This window comes from Pteropus alecto, unplaced genomic scaffold (assembly GCF_000325575.1).
Source record: "Pteropus alecto unplaced genomic scaffold, ASM32557v1 scaffold3, whole genome shotgun sequence".
Lineage (NCBI taxonomy): Eukaryota > Metazoa > Chordata > Mammalia > Chiroptera > Pteropodidae > Pteropus > Pteropus alecto.
Genome location: NW_006442484.1, coordinates 60912949 through 60935431, shown reverse-complemented (window position 1 = coordinate 60935431; position 22483 = coordinate 60912949). Strand labels below are relative to the sequence as shown.

The following is a 22483-nucleotide window of genomic DNA, read 5'->3' as shown; positions in this document are numbered from 1 at the left end:
TTTCTTTGAAAGTTAACTCTCAAACATTAGTTAATTAACTTAGCTAAAGTTTAGATTTGATCTCAAGCCATTTGAAACTAGACAGAGCAAAAAAGATGTAGATAGCTGGCAGCAGATCTCAGTGAAAATATGGCATTTGGCAAAGTATGACTGCCTTGTTTGCTTTGCTTTTCTCTTTATGGATGTGGCCTATTTTTGAAATGCTATGGTTTAAATTCAGTGATCAAGTGACAAGTCTGACAAAACAGAACCTGCTTCCACAGAGGTTCTGCAGGGGAAAAATGGAAGTGTTCCAGGAACTAAAGGAAGTAACTTTGACTTCACCTGGAAACATTAGTGTCTCAGGGGGCAGGAGATTTGGGCTCTACATAAAGAGTGAAAGGAAGAGTGGCCAAGATGCTGAGCCAAACTTGCATCCAAGAATAGAGCAACATCAAAGAACTGAAAACAGTATCTGTTGTTTCTACTACATGTATCCCTATAAGTAGCAGTCAGGAAGCCTGAGATAAAGGAATATTGGAAAGTTCTTTCCTATGATGCCTTGGATCATGGCAATACTCTTCCAACTGGGTTCTTTAGCTCCATTCTCTTGTTCTCCAATGCTCAGCACACACTGTGGGCAGCTCAAATGTTTGCAAAAACTCTTGCTCAAGACCCCAGTTTCTGTTTGCCCACAAATTAGGTTAAAATTCCTCCTGCTGATTTGGTGCTCTCCCCACTCACTTATTTACTTTTCTATCTCTTCAGTTACTGTTCTCCAGTAGGAAAGACTTATTCCAGTATCATTCTTCAAAATCCAGTTCAACATCTACCTTCTTCATCTTTCTGATAACTGAAACCCACACTGGGCCTCCCTATTTTGAAAAATTGTAGCTCTTTGTTTTCTAACTTTTGGCACGATTATTAATTGTTAGTTATTTTGTTGAGACTATATTTAGAAATACGTACACATATATGGTCACTTTATGGCATAAATATACATATATGTACAGAATATATATAATATATATAGTGACATTTTTCCTTACTGAGTCATAAGGTGTAGAACATTTCTTTGTAGGAAGTATATTGAAACTGAAGCTGAATTCCTGATCATGAATTATATATATTTATTCTATATTCATTGTATTTATTGCATTGTTTATATTAATATGACATGTGAGAGAAAGTACTAAACTGCTACCAACAGGAAAATCATTTGACCCCCAAACTCCAAATATTGAATTAATCTCCTTATGACCATCAGGAGGTTGTAAAGGAAAAGTGTAATGTATGCATTTATGGTAACCTTAAATAGTAAAATTATGATTTCACATCCGATCTAGTAGACATGAATATGTGGCACACTTTGATTAGTTAAAGAAAGATGATGGATTATTCAGGTGAGTTACTTTTATTTTATTTTATTTTATTTGAATTGCTTTTATTTTGGTTTTATAAATTAGGTCCCTAAGTCCAGAGAGGTTGTGTGACATTTTTGAGGTTGCTCAGTGTAATAAAGGCCAAACCGGGCTCAGTTTGATTTTTGCTCCCCTGCCTGTAAAAGCTTCTCTCCAGTACGATGGGCTTCTCTTCTTTATAGGTGGTGTTGAGTGGGTTATAATCCTAACTTGATTTATGTGCTTCGTAATTTTTTTAGGAAGTCTTTCTAGATCCTTTATTTTTCCTATTGTATGATGGAGGGACATAAATGCACTTGCCTGGGAAAGTTTTCAAGCTTATTCGCTCAAAGTCAACACCAATCACTATTTTTATTGAGTGCATGCTAGGCATCCGGCCCTGTAAAAGGGGTGCTACATATATTATGTAATCTTGTAAACACATTTTGTAAAATGGCTATGATAACCCCATCTTGTAGATGAGGAAACTGTGGCTAGGCGTTAATCCTAGGCTGGTCTGATACCATATGTTAATCCCTTTCTGTGGAAGAAAAAGATCTCAGGCCTGTGAAAATCAACAAGTTGCTTCCAGATTTCATCTTAACCGATACTGTTGCTTCATCATTTTCTTTTACTTGACCCTTCTGAGTAACTAGTAACAAAGTTGAGGTGCCTGGTTTTCATTTTTTCTTGGGTTAGCTATCCTCTGGGGCGGGTGGTAATGAGTAGTACTATATTAAAGAGCAGAGAAATAGCCCAGGAGACTCTCAAGAAAGAAAGGTTCAACAAAGGATATAGATGTTCCCAAAACTGGATAACTGGTCCTTGAGTAACTATAGTCAATGCCTATGTGTTATTTTCATTTTGGAAAAGGTTAGATAATAAATTAATTTTCCTGTTTTCTGACTATAGTTTTTTGTTTTGTTTTGTTTTGTTTTGTTTTGTTTTGGTAATGTTTAAGTAAAGGGTTAATAAATGGCCAGAGATATTTAGAATTTTTATGCTTTTTCTGTTTTTAATAATAATTGGAAACATTATAGACATTTGCTTTGCAGCATAGTTTGTAGGAAGCATTGTCAAATACGTAATCCTGCATTAAAAAATGTTTATGAGGACTCAGTATATTTTGAACAGTTTGTAAGGGAAGCAGATTTTGATTTTATGACCATTATTATCTTTCTGTGATGGAGTGAACTTCTCCCCAAGTAAAGAGTGATCTACATTCAGAAAGTACTTAATGACATCCATTCAGCAGATCACACAGCAGGACCCACATGAACAGAGCTAACAAGTTTCGTCCATTAGATTTAGTGACTTGAACAAATTTTTATTATCCTTTTGTAAAAATGCTAGCACTGCCTCATACAAAAACCAGTTGTTACCTAATGAAGTGTTTCAGCATGTTCATATAAGTTGATGGTTTCATATGGCCATAGTATTGCTGCATCAGCTATTAGCTACTAATAACATGCTCCCAGCTTGCTTTAATGACATACTGTACTCAGAATACTCAAGTATGGACAGATGTTTCAGAATATCATTTTTTTTCCTCTTGGCCATTGATTGATTCTCAACACCCACTGCTGATAAGAATACAAGATGTTTTCTTTAAGACTTAAAGTCTTTAATGACCAAATCTAATCAGAAAAAGACAAGCAACACACCAGGAATTTGTAACGAAAGGCTAGAGCATCTTCTTGGACCTTTTACCATTGGCCGTAGTTACAGATGCTCAGTGACAGCCTCTATCACTCTGCTTATCTTCCAAAGCCAATTTATTAGTAAAGAACATGCAGCTCTGACAAAAATCAAATTGGTGGTTTCATTAGGGGATTTTGGAGGAGAAACCCACGACCTCATTGCAGATTGGAGTGGGTACTCCACACTAGCTAGACCTTCTTCATAGAACCCATGATGGGCTTTATTGTTAAACTGTCAGATGCCATTAGTAGCGCTTTTTAAAAGTGGAATTGAAGGAGTAATTAAATTGGGTTTTGCAATGACGAAAATGATACAGTAACATCTGGGTTTTAGATAGCTTTATTCTTATTACCTAACAACCTGGACCCTCAGAGGATCAATAGGAAAGTTTTTTTTTTTTTAATTTTGAAATGTAAATAGTGTATGTATTTATTACTAAGAACTCTCTCAAAAGCTCGAGTTCTTTTATGTATTGAATGAAGTGCATCCTCCAGCTACCTTCTTTTAATTACCCACCCTGAACATTTCCGCCTCTCTCTCAGGTAACAAATTACCATCTTGCTCCCCCTAGTGGAATTGTAACTCTACTGCAAGTTTAAAGACTACAGTACGTTTGATTTAGAGTCTTATTTTTGAAAATCAGGTATTTTCTCAATTCGTTTTCAAAAACAGAATGAAGTAAAAAAATATTGCATTGGATTGGCTGATGAGGATGTGGATACAAAAAGTCTCTTTTTTTTCTGATAAATTTTCTGTTCCTAATGTTAGCAAATTTAGCTGTATCATTTATAATGGCTACCAAATTCAAGAGGCCTCTCTGCTCTGCATTTCCGTCTTGGAGAGGTCAAATGTCATCAGCCTGGCAGACAGACAGTCATCTCTAGAAGGCAGTTGTCAACACTCCTGGCAACGATTGATGGTAGGATGCTAATGTTGGATGATGTTGAAAGACGAGACAGATCCCATGAGAATATTGAATCTCATTTGTACCACTGGCAAAGTAGGCCCAGGAAGTATCCTTCTGCCTTCTAAAGGGACTGTGCCAATATCTACAGCACATGGCACTCATTTCCAGTTTACGGTTTCTAAGTCTGCTAAGAAAATTCTAGTAATTAAAGCTAAAATTATTGTATGCCTCTCTTAAGAATTTAAATTTCTTTAGGGAATAATAACCAGGGTTTCATGGCATTGGAATTCTCTCTCTCTATTTTTTTGCCACTATTTGTTTTGCACAACTTTGACCCTTGTCATTAATTTGAGTTTATTCAACTGTGTTCTGTATTGCACACAAAACACTCCTATTTTGTATATGGTAGTGTTGAATGTGTGAAACTTAGAAAAGAAACATCCATACATGCCAAGGCTTAGGACTCTGCTCTTTTTCAGGTAAGACTTTGCTTCTAAGCCTTATCAAAGTCAAGGCAAAAACTCAAAAGATCCAGTGGTTGCCAAATTAGTGATCAAAAGAGTATAACTGTTGATACTTATGAGCAAGAATATTGTAATTAGAATATTCCCCCTTTCTTAAAATCATGAAATAAGATAGTATTTAGATATATCTTTTTTCAAGTATTTATTCTTAGGGTAAGTGTTTATACTTAAGGAAAAAATGAAACGGCAAGATCGGATTAAAATCCCAACAAAAGGGAATGTCAAAGTGCTCTCTGGGTATGTTTTATTTGGGGAGAAACAAAGATATACCCATAATGTTTTTTTGTTTTTTTGTTTTTTGTTTTTTTTTAATACTAACTTGCTCGAATCACAGTAATTTAGTCCAAGAATTATATCCATGCAAACACACAGCTCCCATTCAAGCAGACATGTATTTGTGAAGTTCAGGTTTAGAATCACATGATGCTTGGACTTACAATTGTGAAAACAATGATGTCACAGTGGCCAGGTGGCTCAGCTGGGGCTAGAGATGTCTATCTAGTAAGACTCTGGGCTTTGGAGACCAGGCACCTTTCTATTCCACAGGGACTGTGAGGGATTTGTATGTAAATCAACATATATCTCTGTGTATAAATGCACAAGTACAGATACAGATGTGTATGCACTTGTGCAAACATAGGCATGTACGTGTGGTTGTGTCTAGGAATATATGTGACTACAGTATAAAAAGAGTTATAACAGTAGCTCAGTGTCTTCCTCCCAATGGATGCTGGGAATTCTATGCATTGACAATGTTCTGCCAAGCAACTTTTAGCAGATCTAGGCCTGGAGGTGTTGGGCAAGTGTACACAACATTCTTTGCTGGGAATTCTGTGCATTGACAATGCGCTTCAAAATGGTCTCAGAAACTGGGGCTAGAGGTGTTTGGGGAACTTTATACACCACTCCCTGCTGAAAGAGTTGGATGTTGGCATCCTTGTCTGGCAGCTTTGTCAGGGTGGCCCTCCTTGGGAACATTCCAGTCATAGTTTAGAACCCTTGTCTTTCTTGAGAAGTGTGAGGACTGAATGCAACAGAATATCTGTACACATTTCTTACACTCATGAGGGATGTGAAGCTTTGCTTACCTAGCTGTGTTTCCTTAAAGTGACTAACTAGTGATGCATTAACTACCAGGATGGGTTTGCTCCTCAGAATCTTTACTCTCAACTGTTGATTGATCACTGTTGATTAACACTAAAATCTTGTCAGTGTCTGCTTCTGCTTGTCATCCTATGGTTATTGGGGTTTGTTAGTTGTTTTTTCTTAAGTTCAAAAAGACAGAAAAGTGCACACAAGCATTTGGCCATGAGCACAATGGATAGAGAATTATGAAACAGATAAACAAGATTCAATATTTTTGTTGAAATCCTGAGTTTGTGTTGGACTCTGTGTTTTATAGGAAATGTAGTCCTTGCCACAGGGCAGATAACCCAGAGACTTAGTTAGCGGGTAGTCAGCAAACATATGGAAGGATCTCATCGTTTTAGGCAGAGCAACCAATAGACACTGATCCAGAAGAAAAGTTGCATTCTTTTCAAGACTTTTTTTCTGCAACTTAATTGTTGGCAATTTGAAAAAATATCTTTGAGTTGGCAAGAAGGTAGAGTTGAGAGAGTATTTGGGCCAAAAAGAGATACATCTATTCACCTGCTGGAAACTTATGGCAGAGGGGAAAACTGTGGACAAATTCTCGGCATATTGAAATATTTATCTGCAATTTAATATTTTTTTATATAGTGTTTCTTCGGGAAATCTTACTACATCCTATTGACCAGTCCTATTGATACTGGTCCCCCCAATTAACCATTGAAACCTATAAGAAAGGCAATTGGCTGGTAAAAAAAAAGAGGAAAGAAAATTTATAGGAAAATGAGGATTGCACAGGGGAGGACGAGGCTAATGATTTTACCTTAAGCCTATGTTCACCAGTTCCTAAGAATTAAGTGGGAATTTATTAAACATCTAGATTCAACAGTATCCTTTTTGGGCAATATGTTTAATAGTATCATAAAAATATAAAACTTCCCAATTTTCTCAAAAAAAAAAATCTAGATTCACAGACCTACACCCTAGATATACTAAATCAGAACCTCCAAGAAAAGGATCTGAGAAGACTGTTTTAACAAGCATCTCAGGTGATTCTTATAGTCAGACAATTTTGGGAAACTGCTGCTATCTAATTGCCTACTAAGACTAAAATATTTCCAAAAATTATGAGGAAGAGGTGGGGTGGGGAGGGAGGAAGAGAGAGAGAGAAGGAGAAAGAGAGGGCAAGAGAAAAGGAGGAAGAAAGAAAGAGGGAAATTGCTAAGGTATTTTAAGTTTGAAAAAAAATCATCAAATACTCCACATTGGCATTGTTAAACATTTTTTTTTTTTTAAATGAAACTATGTTATTTGTGTAGAGTTATATGGTTACAGAGGGTTTTCCTATAAATGATCTCATTTGTTCCTGATAACAGTCCTATGAGGGGCTGGACAGCAAAGATCATGCTCACCCCCAGACTACACATAGGGAATGGGCTCAACATGTAGCTGGCAAGTGGTGGAGCTGACTTTGAATAGGACCCTTCACCCCATGGGGCCAGCTCAACACTAACCACTTCTCTTTTACCCCACATACTGGTCACCAGGTTGATGGCAGCATTTCTAACATATCAGGGGCTTTGCATATTCACACCTTTGCATACTTTGATTTCTCTGCCTGGAATGCCCTTCCTTGTCTGCAAACTCATATTCATTTAGGTGCCTTCCGGGAAGCTTTTTTGGATACACTCTTCTCCTCATCCTACCTACCACCCAAGTAGAGCTAGTTTCTCCTACAGCTGCTTTTCCATCACACTTTATAAATCCTTCTACTATGTGTTGGGTCTTGTTTAATGTCGGTGAGTTCAATAATAAGCGCTCAGTAATGCCCCTCCTTCTTGCTCCTCACCCCACTGTTACTTTAAATAGTCAGCGGGTCATAATCGCATTTAAAACTCAGCGCTTGTTGGCTAAAACTATGGGAAGCGTTAGGGAATAATTTCAAGGGTTTTCCAAACAAAACCCTTGATCAGGAGGCCAGAAACATGGCCATTTGCATCCTCTAGGATGGAATTGTTTGAGAGCAGCAGGGAACATTGTCTAATGAGAGGTGGGGGAATGACAGGGTAGTGTATGCATACAACCACAGTTTTGGTAGTTTCCTTGATGGGGAATTTAAAGGCCTGTCAAGGACAGTTTTCAATGATGGGTGATTTTCATATTATATTCATAGCCCCAGGTTAGATGTGACTATCTGTCATGGCTCCCAAATCATATAACAATTATTTCTTTATGCAGATATCTCCCCCACTAGACTTCTAGTGAGGGTGGGCCTGAGCCCTATTCATCTTTGTCTACCAATTGATAATTTGGGGGGAACAAATCTTGTAGCCATCTGTCCCAAAATGCAATCAAATGTATTTAATTATAGTTTTAATTCAGATTTTTCTCCTGTGTTTACAGCCACCACTGGTCCAAGCAATCTTCAGCGGTGATCCAGAGGAGATACGGATGCTCATCCACAAAACCGAAGATGTGAACGCTCTGGTAGGTGATGCTATGGTTTTGCCTGTTCAGGCCCTCTCAACCTTCTCCGTACCGAGGACCTCTGTGGCATCTGGTGAAAGCTCAGGACTGCTTCTCAGAAATCTGTTTTTAAACCCCCAAAATAAAATATATAGGATTAGAAAGGAAATCATTGATATTGAAATACAGTTACCAAAACACTAAAAATCAAATTTGTGATATGACAATATATGTGCTTCTTTATCAACATAGTTACATAGCAAGATACAGCAGAAGATCTAACAATTACCATAATTTAAAAATAGTGATGGGCATGATCAATATTCTGCCTTGTTTGAAAGCACTCTAATGCGGTACGTGCATGCCTGTGATTTCTGCTGGTGACTGAGTCACAGTTACTGCTGATACCCCTAAGATTTGCTGTCTACGTTCATAATGCAAGGAAATGTAAAATTTCCATGAGACGTTAGTGAAAGTAAAGATGTAATATTTTTACGTTTAGAACCCATGCCCTATAGCAGGAGTTGGCAAACTATGGTCTGTCACCTGTTTTTGTACAGGCTGCCAACTAAGAATGATTTTTATTTTTTAAATGGATGAAAAATGAAGAGTAATATTTTGTGACACATGAAAATTATATGAAACTCAAATTTCAATGTCTATAAATAAAGTTTTTTTTGGAACACAGCCATGTCTGTTTTTGCTTTGCAATTAAAAATTTGAGTAAATGTGACAGAGACTATATGTGGCCTGAAAAGCCAAAAATATTTACTGTCTGGCCCTTTAGAGGAAAAATTTGCTGACTTCTGCCCTGGAGTGCTGACAAACCTGGGATCATAGATGAACAAGGCATCCTGTGTACACCCTGGGGTCATATGTAATGTATGTGTGCACTTGTGGACATTTATATTTTTTCCATAAAAGGGTCAAGACGTTTCAACAAGTAATTAAAAGTGTCTACGATCCCCAAAAGATTAAGAACCATTATATTGGGAATATTTGTTATATTCAGAACAAATCTTCAATGAAGAAAGAGTTAGTCAATAATTTACCCTTTTAATAGTTTCCTAGACCTAGGTTGAACAAGCAATTATATACAATACATGCTACTAATTCTCTTAATATGACTCAATTACCTAAATGCTCCAGTCCAACAGGGAGAAACGTTTTCTTTGAAATCTCAGTGTTAAGTAGAAACAACAGAAAGAGTCAAACACATCTGCAGTGTAAAAAGAGCTTTGCCATGGGGAAATTATGTCTGAGGTTCTGTCTCTATCTGGTTGGCCGAATGCGTTATTTGGTACAGCATTGTTCTGTGGCAGTGCAAGTTGGTGTGGCTTTTTGAAAAAGCTTTTGGCAACCTCTCCCCTGAAAACAGGCCAGTGTTTCGTGGCATTTTTGCAAGGTAAGCGCAGATGAGGCCAGGGCTAGGCTACTTGAGAAGGAAGTTGGGCATTTGTCCAAGGTCTGTGGGACGTGACTTGTATGTCTGAGAAGAGAAAAAGCAAGTAAGCTGTCTAGTGTTTTGACGTCACCAGAATTTGCCCAGCCTATTTTGTGGCTATGGCCCAAGCCCAGGGAAGCCAAAGGCAGAGTTACTGTCTTTTCCTGATGATCACAAGCAAACAGAACTTTTGTTCATTCATACATACCAAGAAAGATTTTACTGGCCTCTAAGTGGACTTTATTTCTCCTTAGAGAAGTGACAGTTGCTGGCTGATAAAGGTTAGGAGAGCTTAATTTTAGTTGTAATTTAACTCTGTTACTGAATTAGTTAGATAGGTTAACTACTGTAACACATAGATTCCTAAATGTATGACGGCTCAAATATAAGAGTAGTTCTCTTATAAACAGATTTGAGGGTGGCTCTTTTCCACATAGGATCCTAGGTATCAACATGTGGCTTCCAAGGTCACCTGAGGGGTTCGTCTCCAGTCCATCCAGCCATAAGGGAAGAAAGAGCATGAAAGCAAAGCATGGGAGAATTTTTATGGGTCACCTTGGAACTGGCATAGTCACTTTCTCTCACATCCCATTGATCAGAACTCATTCACATCTACCTAGAAGGGAGACTGAGAAATCAATGTAGCTGTGTCCCAAAAGAGCTGGAGAACATGAACTTTGGTGAATAGTTAGCAATCTTGGCCATACCAATTTGGGGTCTTACAGAATTCTAGTGACTTCAAGTGATACCACTTACTTTTTTCTGTGTAGTGTCTTATATTCAGGGGTTATTTATTGAGTTCAGAACCTGTGCTAGATACTGGGGATATGGCAGTGGGAAGACAGCTCCTTCCCTCATGGAGATTGCAACATGGCAGAGAAGTCAATGAATGAGAAGTCATACTGCGATGCATTTTTGAAAGAGAAAAATCCAGGATGCTATATATGGCCCTAGATTGATCACAAGGGACTGATGAAGCGATGCGTAAACTGAGACCTAAGGGGTACTACTGTGACATTTGCTTTGTATTTGTGGGCTGCTGGATGTGTGACAGCAGAGAAGGGAGAGGAATAAATGAATGAATGAGTGATTGAATGAATGAATGAACAGAAGGAAGGCCTGAGTTCCTTAGGTTGATCATATGGCTTTTGGGGTCCACAGTCCCTTTCCTCCACTTATACCTCTTTCGACTCCCTCTTCATATTCCCACTTCCCTCTCCTCAGGTGGGTATAAAGATCATGTGATCCCCACTCTGTCATCAGATATGTTAGAGACATTGAACTGTCCTCCTAACATCATGCTTTTCTTTTGCCAACACTCCTCAGGGATCAGTCATGTTGACTCTTTTGCTTGGGGTGGATTAGGTAGTTAGGGGAAGTGAGAGATAACAAAGGGCACAGGGAGATGGAAGACAAATAAGGATTAGAAATCTCAGCCTGGAGATTCATTTCAGGAGGGAAGAGAAGCTGCTAATCAGTACATTTAAACATCAATAAAGGGCGATAAATAATATGAGTCCCTTCTGTTAGTGGGAAGGCAATATTTCTTTTCTTCCATTCTTAGCCCTTGCTTTTCTCTCTTTACCCCTCTTTATTTACCCAATTTATTTGAGGGTGGGTTCTGATTTTTTGGCCTTTCTTTTTCTTCCCCACCTCTCTGTGTGTTTTGATGGGTGCATGTTATTTGGTATAAATACCCTTTGGTTAGCTGATCCTGATACAGAAAGCAATCTCATTCAGCTTTGCCTCTTTGTATTTTTCCAAACTTTATTTCCCGCTAATAGTATTCATGAACCCTATGCTTCAACCAAATCAAATTATTTAACCCATTGGTATTTATTCTTTTCTCACTTCTCCACTGTTCCAATCCCATCTGCCCTTTCAGACCTATTGCTTCTTCCACTAAGTTATCCTAATTCTTACTTCCTTTCTGCTGCCTTCTCTGCTACCTCTCCAACTCAGCCAAAGACATCTACCTCTTCTTTCAACTCCCATATCTCTTTATACCTCACTAATCACTTTAGTTGAGTTACTTATATCTGTGTTTTACTTTTGAAAGAATATTTGCTAGATGATGTGGTCATTATGTCATTTATTCTCATTTGCTCAATTGCCCAGTCCAGTCCTTGAAGCACATGTTGAGAGAATGACTACACTCCACTTTAGTACTTATATTGAGTCAATTTGTGATGGCCTGGTTTTCATTTCTGCCAATGAGGACAAGTTGTCGCATAGTGTCTGGCTTAGTTAGCATCCCTCAGGTCTCAGTTGTAAGATTGAAAATCGGTAGATGGATTTGAGGAAGGATCAGGAAGGGTACTCTAAGTCTTTTTGTGGTTTCTCTGACTAGTGGCATGCCAGGGCCTGGAAATGTGGGAAGGCAGTTGTACACTTTGAGAAATTTACTTAAATTGACCCAGATATGGCTGGTAACTAGAAAGATTTTAGAAGGCTTCATCAGACTAACCAAATTGTACTTGAGGTAGAGGATCTGTATTCAAAATGAATGCAGAGATTCTGAAAACCAAAATTTGAACTCAGTAAAGGCATTTTAGGGATTATGCTATGAAAAGATGACATCAACAGGCAGTGTTACTGTACCACACTGGAATAAGGACAGAGACGAATTGGTGCCTGTCAATGTGAGTGGTGAAGACAGGGAGGGAACCATGCCATGTGAACAGTGGTTGAAGAAACTAGTGATATTTTAGACTTGAGATGGATAGGAGAACTGTCTCCAATAGTTCAAACACTGTCAAGTTAAAATGGAACTAAACTTATTATGACATGTGGTTGTGAGCCACAGAAAATAAGATTTCAGCTCAAAATATAAAAAATAACTTAATAGACAGAGCTGTCTAAAGAAGTAATGAGCTGACTTGACAAGTAATATGCTCTATGATATACTACTAGACTGGAGGTTCTAAAGTTGACTAATGGTAGCACATATGGCTTCACTCTCCTATCTTGTGTCCTTGGCCAACATTGCTAATGGATCATGATTTTTTTTTTCTTTGAGTCTAAAGACCAAAATTTCTTCTCAGGACAACACTATTAAATTGGAGTTGGCTTATAAATTGAAACCTTTTCCCCATGCCTGGATGAGGTGATGTTTAAAGTCTGTAACAACTGTGAAAGATTCCAATTCCAAGATTTGTAAGTCCCATATGATAGGAAACTCATGATGTTTATTTCTTTTTTAAAATATCACTAACAGATAGGAATGCGCGCACGCACATGTGCACACACACCCCCATGCCCATTATCCTACCAAATAAAATGAACAATAATTTCTAAATATCATGTAATACCCAGTGTATATTAGATTTTATTTTGTTTCAGTAATCTCAAAAATGTCTATTTACACTTGGGTTATCCTCAAGTTGATTATTCTAGTCCATCTATTTTATACAACAAAATGATTTTTTCAAGCTGTTAATGTATTATAGAATAATAGGATTTGGCCCAAGTATATTGGTGCATTTTGCTTATTCTCTCTGATTCCAGGATGAGAAGAGAAGATAGGTGAATATACTAGACTAAATCTTGAGGTGAAAGCTAAGCTTATGTTGGCAAAGAATTTACAGTGAAGGAAGGAGACAAAACCATTAAAGCTGTAGCTCTGGACTGTGGGTATTAATTTTGGTGATGGTGGCCTGTGATTATCCAAGTGTGAAAAAAGAAACTGTATCAACATTGTCTGATAAGGGGATTTTTTTTTTCAAAAAACAAGACAGATTATCCATAGGAAACTGATAATTTGTTCTTGTGTACATGTGTGTTTGTATAGGGGTGTTACATATGTTACATATATGATCACCACAATAAGTGTAGTTAACATTTATCCCCATGCATAGTTACAACATTTTTTCTTGTGATGAGAACTTTTAAGATCTACTCTCTTAGCAACTTTCAAATATGCAGCACAGTATTTATTAACTATAGTCACTTACTGTACATTATGTCCTCATGACTTATTTTATAACTAGAAATTTGCACTATTTAAAAAAAATATAATATATTTTTTGAATCCACCCAGAGTGCAATAAGACTCTGCCTAAAGAACTTTGAGTGATAAATTTAATATGTTCTATAAATTTTTCTCAGCTTCATTCTGTTATGTCAAATTCCTTAGAACATTAGAAATACAAACTATATATCACAGCCTTTTAAGCTTCTAGATTTTTGTGTATTTTCTCTCACCTGCATATAGCTTACTGATGTTTTTATTTTTTAATAAAGAATTCGATAGGGGAATAAAGACCTGAGATGTTTTGTTAGCTTAGGGACCTGGGCACCCTATAAATTAGAGTCAGTGGGTGTGATGACCCACTAAGCTCTCACCAAGTGTTGCTGCACAGGAATGTAGGCACCATGTGGCCCAGACTTTTTAAGTTTTAAAGAGAAAATATAGGAAATCTATAAATTGTTAAATGTTGGTTCCAAAAAGAATGGTCTAACATTATTCAGGCCAAAGAAAGCACATCTGTGGGCCAGATCTGGCATGTAGGCCACTGTTTTGCTAACCGTGGATGAGATCAGCAAATATTCAGTGGTTAAGATTTTTCTGGCCACCTGCATCTGGAAATCTAAAGTGTGATCCTGAAGCGAAGGGCCCATGCTCTGGAGGGCGAAGAGGCCCTTTCTCCAAGCATTATCAGCACTTCTGGCTCACTGGCCCTGGGGCAGATTGGCATTCCCTTTGCTGCTCAGGGATTGGTGCTTTTTATCCTGAGAGTGGGTACCCATCTCTTAGCATGTGCCTGGCAATACTGTCCCATGCCCTGCGTCTTGTTGGACCACTGCCCAGAATGTGAGCCTGTGATGTGGAAGCCATGAATTGTGTCCTATAGAGAATGATTCATGAATGTCAGACGGCATTGAGCAGGCTGCAGCTTTGTGGCTTCACGGCCATTTAAAACGTGTGAAGGCAGGTCTGGTTAACATCATTCTTAATTATCCTCCGGGGATGCTAGCAGCTTGAGGCCCCATTTCTCCGGCACTGTCTTTCGAGTTCGGCACTGTCTTTCGAGTTTGGAGAAATCCTACAATGGTCTACAATTTGTACCCACCAGATAGTAGTGGTGATTGTTTTAGAGCTATGGAAATATTCCAAGTATAAAGCCATTAGTATTATTTTGTAACTGCTAGACATTTTTACAGCACAAAGAAAAAAAATGTCTCAATTAAAGATGTACTTTGTAAAGAGCTTGAGAATGTAAATATCACTAGGATGAAGGATATGGTTCCTTTTTATATTAGATGCTAAATTTGGGGGGAAGGATGTAAGTGAATAAATGAGCTACATTATTCTCAGATGGAAAGAAGACTCAATTGTTTGAAATTAACATAGAAATTCAGTGCATTTGAATTGGGTGGTAGGACTTAGGTTGGGGAAACTTGACAAGATTATTCTAAACTAAATCTGGAGGAATTAACATGTGAGACTAGCTAGGAAACTCATGAAAATCAATGAGGAGAGAGTTTCTCAAAATATATTAAAACAGGCGGTGTTGGTTGTATAGTGGTGAGTATAGCTGCCTTCCAAAATATATTAAAACAAATTACAAAGCTATAGCAATTAAAGCAGTGTGTTATTGGCACAGGAGTAGACGATCAAATTAGTGGAACAGATAAGAGAGTCAAGAATTAGGCTCAAGTCTAATTTGGTATAAAATTTGGTATAAAAATTTTGGTATTAAAAAAAAGCATTTGAAACCACTGGGATAAGATGGATTGTTTAATAAATGGTGTTGAGGTAACTTCTGGTAAAATTAGAAAGCTGAACTCTTACTAAATTTCTTATATCAAGATAAATTCTAGAATTAGAAAATAAAAAGGTAAAAGTAGGGGAATACAACAATATTTTTGCCATTTTGGTTTGAGGAGGACTTTCTAAGCATAATAGTAAAGATAAAAATCTAATGGAAAAGATGGATACCTTGATTATATACAAACTATAAACTTTGGTATGTTAAATGACCATAACCAAGTTTAAAAGATAAGCTAAAGGTATGTGCAATATAGGTGAAACAGGGAACTGTGTTTTCTTCTAGGAATTTTATGGTTTTAGGTTTTAACATTCAAATCTTTAATCCATTTTGAGTTAATTTTTGTGTATGATGTAAAATAATGTCCAGTTTCATTCTTTTGCATGGACTGTCTAGTTTTCCCAGAGCCATTTGTCAGACAGACTATCTATTCCCTGTTGTATATTCTTGACTCTTGTCATAAATTAATCAAGTGTATATGTGTGGGCTTATTTCCAAGCTCTCTATCTTATCCCATTGATCTATGTGTCTGTTTTCATGGCAATACCATACTTCTTTTATTACTATAACTATGTAATATAATTTGAAATCAGGGAGTGTGATGCTTTCAGCTTTGTTCTTTCTCTAGATTGCTTTGGCTATTCAAGGTCAAAAAATAATTTTTTGTTGTTAGTCTCCACTAGGATAAAAATCAAGTAAAAGCTCCCAGAAAAGTTTTCCATGTTTTGTTTTTTTTGATTTTCTAATTTATTTTGCGATCAGAATACACTTGTAATCAGAAAAATTTTAAAGAGCTTTGTGGAAAAGAGATGACTCATTTTAAAAATGAAATGGGCAGAGACAACCAAATATCCAGACTATTTTTAAAAGACAAACTAAAAGGATATAAGTTATATTTTAGATCAATTAGCTGTGTTGGGCCTGATTTTTACCAAGGTGATATTACTTTTGGTTTCAAATGTTAAATAACTACATAATTATGACAATGGAGGACTTCCCAGTTATAGTTTTATAGATATATTATTATTATAACTGACTTAAAAAGAAAAGAAATACAAAGAGCTTAAATGTGTATGTTATTCAATTAGGGTAGAAGCCTGGGGAGTGAGTGGGCTTTTCCCCTAGGAGGTTGCATAGCTGGTTATAGTCATGTCACTTGCCAACTTTCTGCTTAAAATGATGTTCCTGGCAATTACTCTAAGACAGTTATGGGTTTCTTGCCGGGTACTTTCTAAAGTCAACCAGAGTGTAACACAGGCCACCGTCTCTTTCTCCTTTAGTTCCTTTTTCTAAGCTCCTTTCTGGCTTTCTCTCCCCCCACCTGCACATACTCAGTTTCTGATATAACTCCTTCACAACTAACCTTTGTATGTCCCTGCTTGATATATTTTGTTTGTTTGCACATAATCCATCAGCCACACCAAAATGCAACTGTAGTATAGGGAAAAGAGCACTGGGCTCAGCTCAGAGGCAGAAGCCTTGGGTTCTGTGCATCCTTGAGCAAGCCAATTAATCTATTCTGGCCTCATTTCACTGTCTATAAAATGGGCACAGTAACAAGCTTTTTATAAGGTTATGGTTAGGGAGATGAAATGATATATGTATATGTGTTAGAATTAGATTTGGCTGCATTAGACAGAAAATCAGTAACAGTAAAATCTTGGCTTTTAGTAGAATAAGAAGTTTATTTTACTAAAAATCAGTAGTTTTGAGTAAAATAGAAGTTTGTTTATTTTCCATGTACAACAAATCCTGAGATGGGCTGTCTAGGGCTAGCACGATACTCCATGGTGGTAGGATCCAGGCCCTGTCTCCCTTTGTGCTGCCATCCTTGGCAGGTGGCTTCTCATTGCCCAAAATGACCATCTCATTGCCCAAAATGACCACTTGAGTTCCAGCCATCACATCCAAATTCCAGTTAGCAGGAAGGAGGAAAGTGGAAGAAGGGTAATCCCCTTCTCTTTAAGGACACTTCCACTAAGAACAGAATGTTTATATATTGTTTAGAACCACATCAAATGGCCTAGTACTCAGCTAAAAATAAGTATTTATGATGAAGGAAAGAGAGATGTTGGAGCAAACCAGCAGTCTCTGGCAAAGTATGTGAAAGACTTTAGTGACCTAGCAAATTCTCTGAGCACAAAAAAAATGTATGTCATATTACTGTGAGGCAACCTTATATACATTCATCCATTCACCAAATGTTTATTAAATTCTTGCTAGAGGTGTAGCACTGTAGCCGATGCCTCTTATACTTCCTCATATATTTTCTTAGTCAATTTATGTTATCCTCCCAAAAAGTCTGAGGGATTCATGTAGCTGTGAATCCCCCCACTTTGCCGAGCATGTGGGAACAGAACATCACTAAGATATACTATGCCTTTCTTTGGGAGGAGAGAGGGAAAAGGGTGACATTGGAGTATGTAATAAATGGCAGCTCTCTAGCTCACCAGTATAGACACCGTGTGTTTTTCCCTCCAGCGCACTGAGGTCCTGTCTGTGTTATCAGTGCTTGATTTATATCTTGTGTCCTCACTTGCTTGGTTTATATGCCTTTCCCCATATTTAAAACACATGTGCTGGGTTGGCTCTTCATCCTTTGCCCTCTCCCTTTCAAAGAGGGAACACTCAGTGTTTGAACAGACACGTATGTTAGTGGGGAAGCAAAGACAGACAGACCGTCAGACAGACAGACAAGCAAGCATGCATAACCTAACAGGCAGCATCCTTCATTACTGGATGTTTTTCAAGGGGCCCCAATATGCAAGACCCCTAAGGAAACAGAATCTGCAGTCACAGGCTCAAGACATTCCATTTTGAAGAAATCTGAAGATATCTGACATCCTTCCTTCAATTCTTTCAGGAATTGATAGTAGTGGGCTTTCTTTTTAAAATCTTCTTGCTTCAGTATGAAAATTCTCAAACATTCAGAAAACAACTGTGAGCCCGCCACTGATTGGAACAAATGTGAACACTGTCATATTTACTTAAAAAATAAAAATAAAATTTTGTAGATGTAGAGCTTTCCCCCTACATAAATACATAGTCCTTGTGTCATTTGTGTCTTTGCATAAATATCACCTTATCTGGGACACCCTCCCTGATCTTCCTATATAAAATAGTCCCCCTCCATCAGCCTCTAACCTATTCTTGCTAGCATTTTTCACTGCCTGACATATACAGTGTATTTATTTGTTTGTGTTCTGTCTGTCTCCCTTCACTAGCATATCAGCTCTGTGAGAGCTGGCCTATGGCTTTGTTCTCATTGACTCACCCTCATCTCCATGGGGGCTGAACAACTAGGAACCAATGAACAGAGCTGAAGAGACTCTTTTAGGCTTCCTGACCCATCACCTCCCTTCCTGACTCTCTCTCCCAAGAAGAACTGCTGTCTTTAAGTTTTATATATGATCCCCATCCTTGTCTTTAAATACTCTGATTTTTACTTACACCTTTAAATCTGTGCATGTGCATTGTGTACATATATTCCAAAACAATAGATGGTGTTGTATATCTTTAAAAACATTACATATGCAATCTGTTTATATCCTCTGTAACTTGCTTTTTCTCACTCAACGTTATGTGTTCAAGATTTATCTATGTGGATACATGAACATTTATTTCACATGTTTTATATTCCTACAACATTACTGCTAGGATTTTATCACAGTGGGTACATTCTTGGCCAGAGCCTTTTAATAATGGCTATATCATCCTTCTTTTGTCAGGGACTGAGTTGGACCCATGGTAACAATTGTACCAATCTTAGAAATGGGTTATAAAAGTGGTATCTTAGGTACTTTTTATGTTATATATATTTTACTAGAATTTAAACATTTAAGAACTTATCAAACTGTATACTTGGAAAAAAGTAAGTTAGAAGGGGAACCAAGTAAGGATGTTCAATAAGGACTATACTCTTTGTAAAAGTAAAATCATGATAAATGGTATTTTTAGAGAGAGAATTTTACTCAGCACCCCTGAAAACACTTATTTATAAAATTCTCTTTTTATAGCAATTGTGATTTTATTCTTGATAGTTTAGAAAACAGAATTCTCTCAAAGAAGACATAACAGATGGCCAATGGGTCCATGAGAAGGTGCTCAACGTCACTAATCCTCAGGGAAGTGCAAGTCAAAACCACAGTGAAGGAAACACAGAGAATTTTACTCAGCACCCCTGAAAACACTTATTTATAAAATTCTCTTTTTATAGCAATTGTGATTTTATTCTTGATAGTTTAGAAAACAGAATTCTCTCAAAGAAGACATAACAGATGGCCAATGGGTCCATGAGAAGATGCTCAACATCACTAATCCTCAGGGAAATGCAAGTCAAAACCACAGTGAAGGAAACATAGGTTCTAAACTCATGGACCTTGGTCTTAGAGAGGAATTTATTCATTTAGCCTCAAAAGCAAGGGAAGTAAAAGCAAAAATACACAAATGGGAGTATATTAAATTAATAAGCTTCTGCGCAACAAAGGAAACCATCGACAAAACAAAAAGGCAACCAACCAAATGGGAGAATATATTTGCAAACAATACCCCTGATAAGGAGCTGATATCCAAAATATATAAAGAACTCACATAACTCAACAACAAAAAAATTAACAATCCACTTAACAAATGGGCAGAGGACCTGAACAGACACTTCTCTCAAAAAGACATACAGACGGCCAACAGATATCTGAAAAGATCCTCAGCTTCACTAGCTATTAGGGAAATGCAAATCAAAACCTCAGTAAGACACCACCTCACATCTGTTGTTAGAATGACAATCATCAACAAGACAAGTAATAAGTGTTGGAGAGATTGTGGGGGGAAAAATAGAACCTTCATAGACTGCTGGTGGGGATATAAATTGGAACATAGCCTCTATGGAAAACAGTATGGAAGTTCCTCAAAAAATGAAGAATAGAATTACCATTTGACCCAGCAATCCCTCTACTGGGTATTTACCCAAAAATTTGAAAACATTTATCTGTAAAGATATATGCACCCTTATGTTCGTTACAGCATTATTCACAATAGCCAAGACGTGGAAAAAACGGAAGTGTCTTTCAATAGATGATTGGATAAAGAAGATGTGGTACATATATACAGTGGAATATTAGCCATAAGAAAAGGTGAAATACTGCTATTTGTGACAACACGGGTGGATCTTGAAATTATCATGCTAAGCGAAATAAATCAGACAGAAAAAGTTGAGAACCATATGATTTCGCTCATATAAAACTGAATATAAAACTGAAAGCAACAAATGAACAAAACAAACAAACAAAAACTCATAGACACGGACAATAGTTTAGGTTACCAGAGGGATAGGGGGTATGGGGGTGTAGAAAAGGGTAGAGGGGGTCAAATACATGGTGATGGAAGGAGATTTGACTTTGGGTGGTGAACGCATAATATAATATACAGATGATATATTATAGAATTGTATACTCGAAACCTATATAATTTTATTAACCAATGTCACTCCAATAAATTTAGTAAAAAAAATTAAAAAATGAAGATGGTAAATAAGAGATATCTCTTTTTTTTCCTTCATTAGTGCATCAAAATTACAAAATAAAAAGTCATGAGAAAAAAACTACAATGGGATATCACCTCACAACTGTTAGCATAGCTATTATCAGGAAGACAGGAGATAATAAGCATAGGTGAATATGTGGAGAAAAGGGAACATGTGTGTTCTGTTTGTAGTGATCTAAATTGGTTCAGCCACTATGGAAAACAGTGCGGAGGTTTCTCAAAAAATTAGAAATAGAACTACCATATGATCCAGCAATTCCACTTCTGGATATTTATCGAAAGAAACCCAAAACACCTACTCAAAAAGACATATGCACCCCCATGTTTATAGTAACATTATTCACAGTAGTCAAGGTGTGGAAACAAACTAGGTGTCTATGGATGGATTAATGGATATGGAAACACACACACACACTGAAATATTCTTCAGCCTTAAAAAAGAAGGAAATCCTGTCATTTATGACAACGTGGATGAATCTGGAGAATAGTATGCTAACCGAAATAAACTAGACAAAAAAAGACAAATTCCACATTGTTATCACATATATGTAGAATCATTAGGGAAAAAAAAAGGTAAATATGGGAGGTAATAAATATGTTAATTAACTCCACAGGGAATCTTTACAATATGTATGTATATCAAATCATCATATTGTATACGTTGTATCTTATACTTTTACCTGTCAATTATATCTCAAAATTGGGGGATGGGGAGACAATAGAATTCCCTCAGAGATAAATCATATATTTCAATATATAGTTGTCTCATATTATAAAACCTTTAAAGGCTTTTGTCTTAAGGAAAAAAAACTAAATAACAAATATGTTGAGCTGCCCTAAAGTAATATTCAGAATTCTTGGCTTTCAACACTATTCTAAATGCCAGAGAAGTCTGATTTTGCTACAACATGACAGTTTGACTTCAGACATTGGTACAGATAATTGCAGTTACCTGGGTTTTATTTAGGACACATTTAAATATCTTCTTTCTGAGCTTCGTATTAAAAGAATAGTTGTTAGAGGACAAAATTTTCTTTATAAAGCATTTTGTAGATTTTGTAGATATAATTGTAAGTACAATTGAAAAAGTTAAGGAAGATTTTACCACCCGTAGTTTGAATAATGACTCAATAGTCATTGGATAAATGTGAAACTGTTGTTCATATAAATCCAGTGGGGCTGTACAACAAAAGTCTTGTTTCTAGAGATGTAGTCAGACTTTAGTTAGCTGTTTGGCAATTTCAAAACAGGTCATGTTACTCATTTCCTAAATTTGATTGTTATATATCCTCAAACCCTATTAAACTTGAATATTTAAAGACCATATTTAAAACACATGTGGCAGTTAAATTAATACTGTAACCATTGCTGTTTCACTTCTTCTATTCAATTGGAAGACATTTATTGAGCTATGTTTCCAGCACTGTGCCAGGGGCTGGGACAATAAGTTGAATAGGACAGGGTTCCTGTCTTCCTGGATCATATGATCAGGTGGTTAAGACAGGTATTTAATCAAATTATCAAAGATAATGGTCAATGCTACAATATAAATAGAAATGTCTGCCACTATATACTCCCTTTGTGGCCAGGACTCTTAGAGCAATAGATTAGTACCCTCGGCAACAGTGACAGGAAGTGCATGGGTAGGCGTGGGGTTGGAGATG

General features: G+C 37.0%; 1 protein-coding gene across 2 annotated transcripts in view; it reads left to right on the top strand.

The window, feature by feature from the left end:
- The first annotated feature begins 8006 nt into the window (after nucleotides 1-8006).
- ANKRD44 (ankyrin repeat domain 44) overlaps nucleotides 8007-22483 on the top strand; it is a 178396-nt gene continuing 163919 nt past the window's right edge. For both annotated transcript variants that reach the window (XM_025039527.1, XM_025039526.1), the window contains exon 1: nucleotides 8007-8087. In XM_025039527.1, coding sequence (XP_024895295.1) covers nucleotides 8052-8087 — 36 coding nt within the window. In that variant the 5' untranslated portion in view covers nucleotides 8007-8051. The remainder of the gene's footprint in view (nucleotides 8088-22483) is intronic.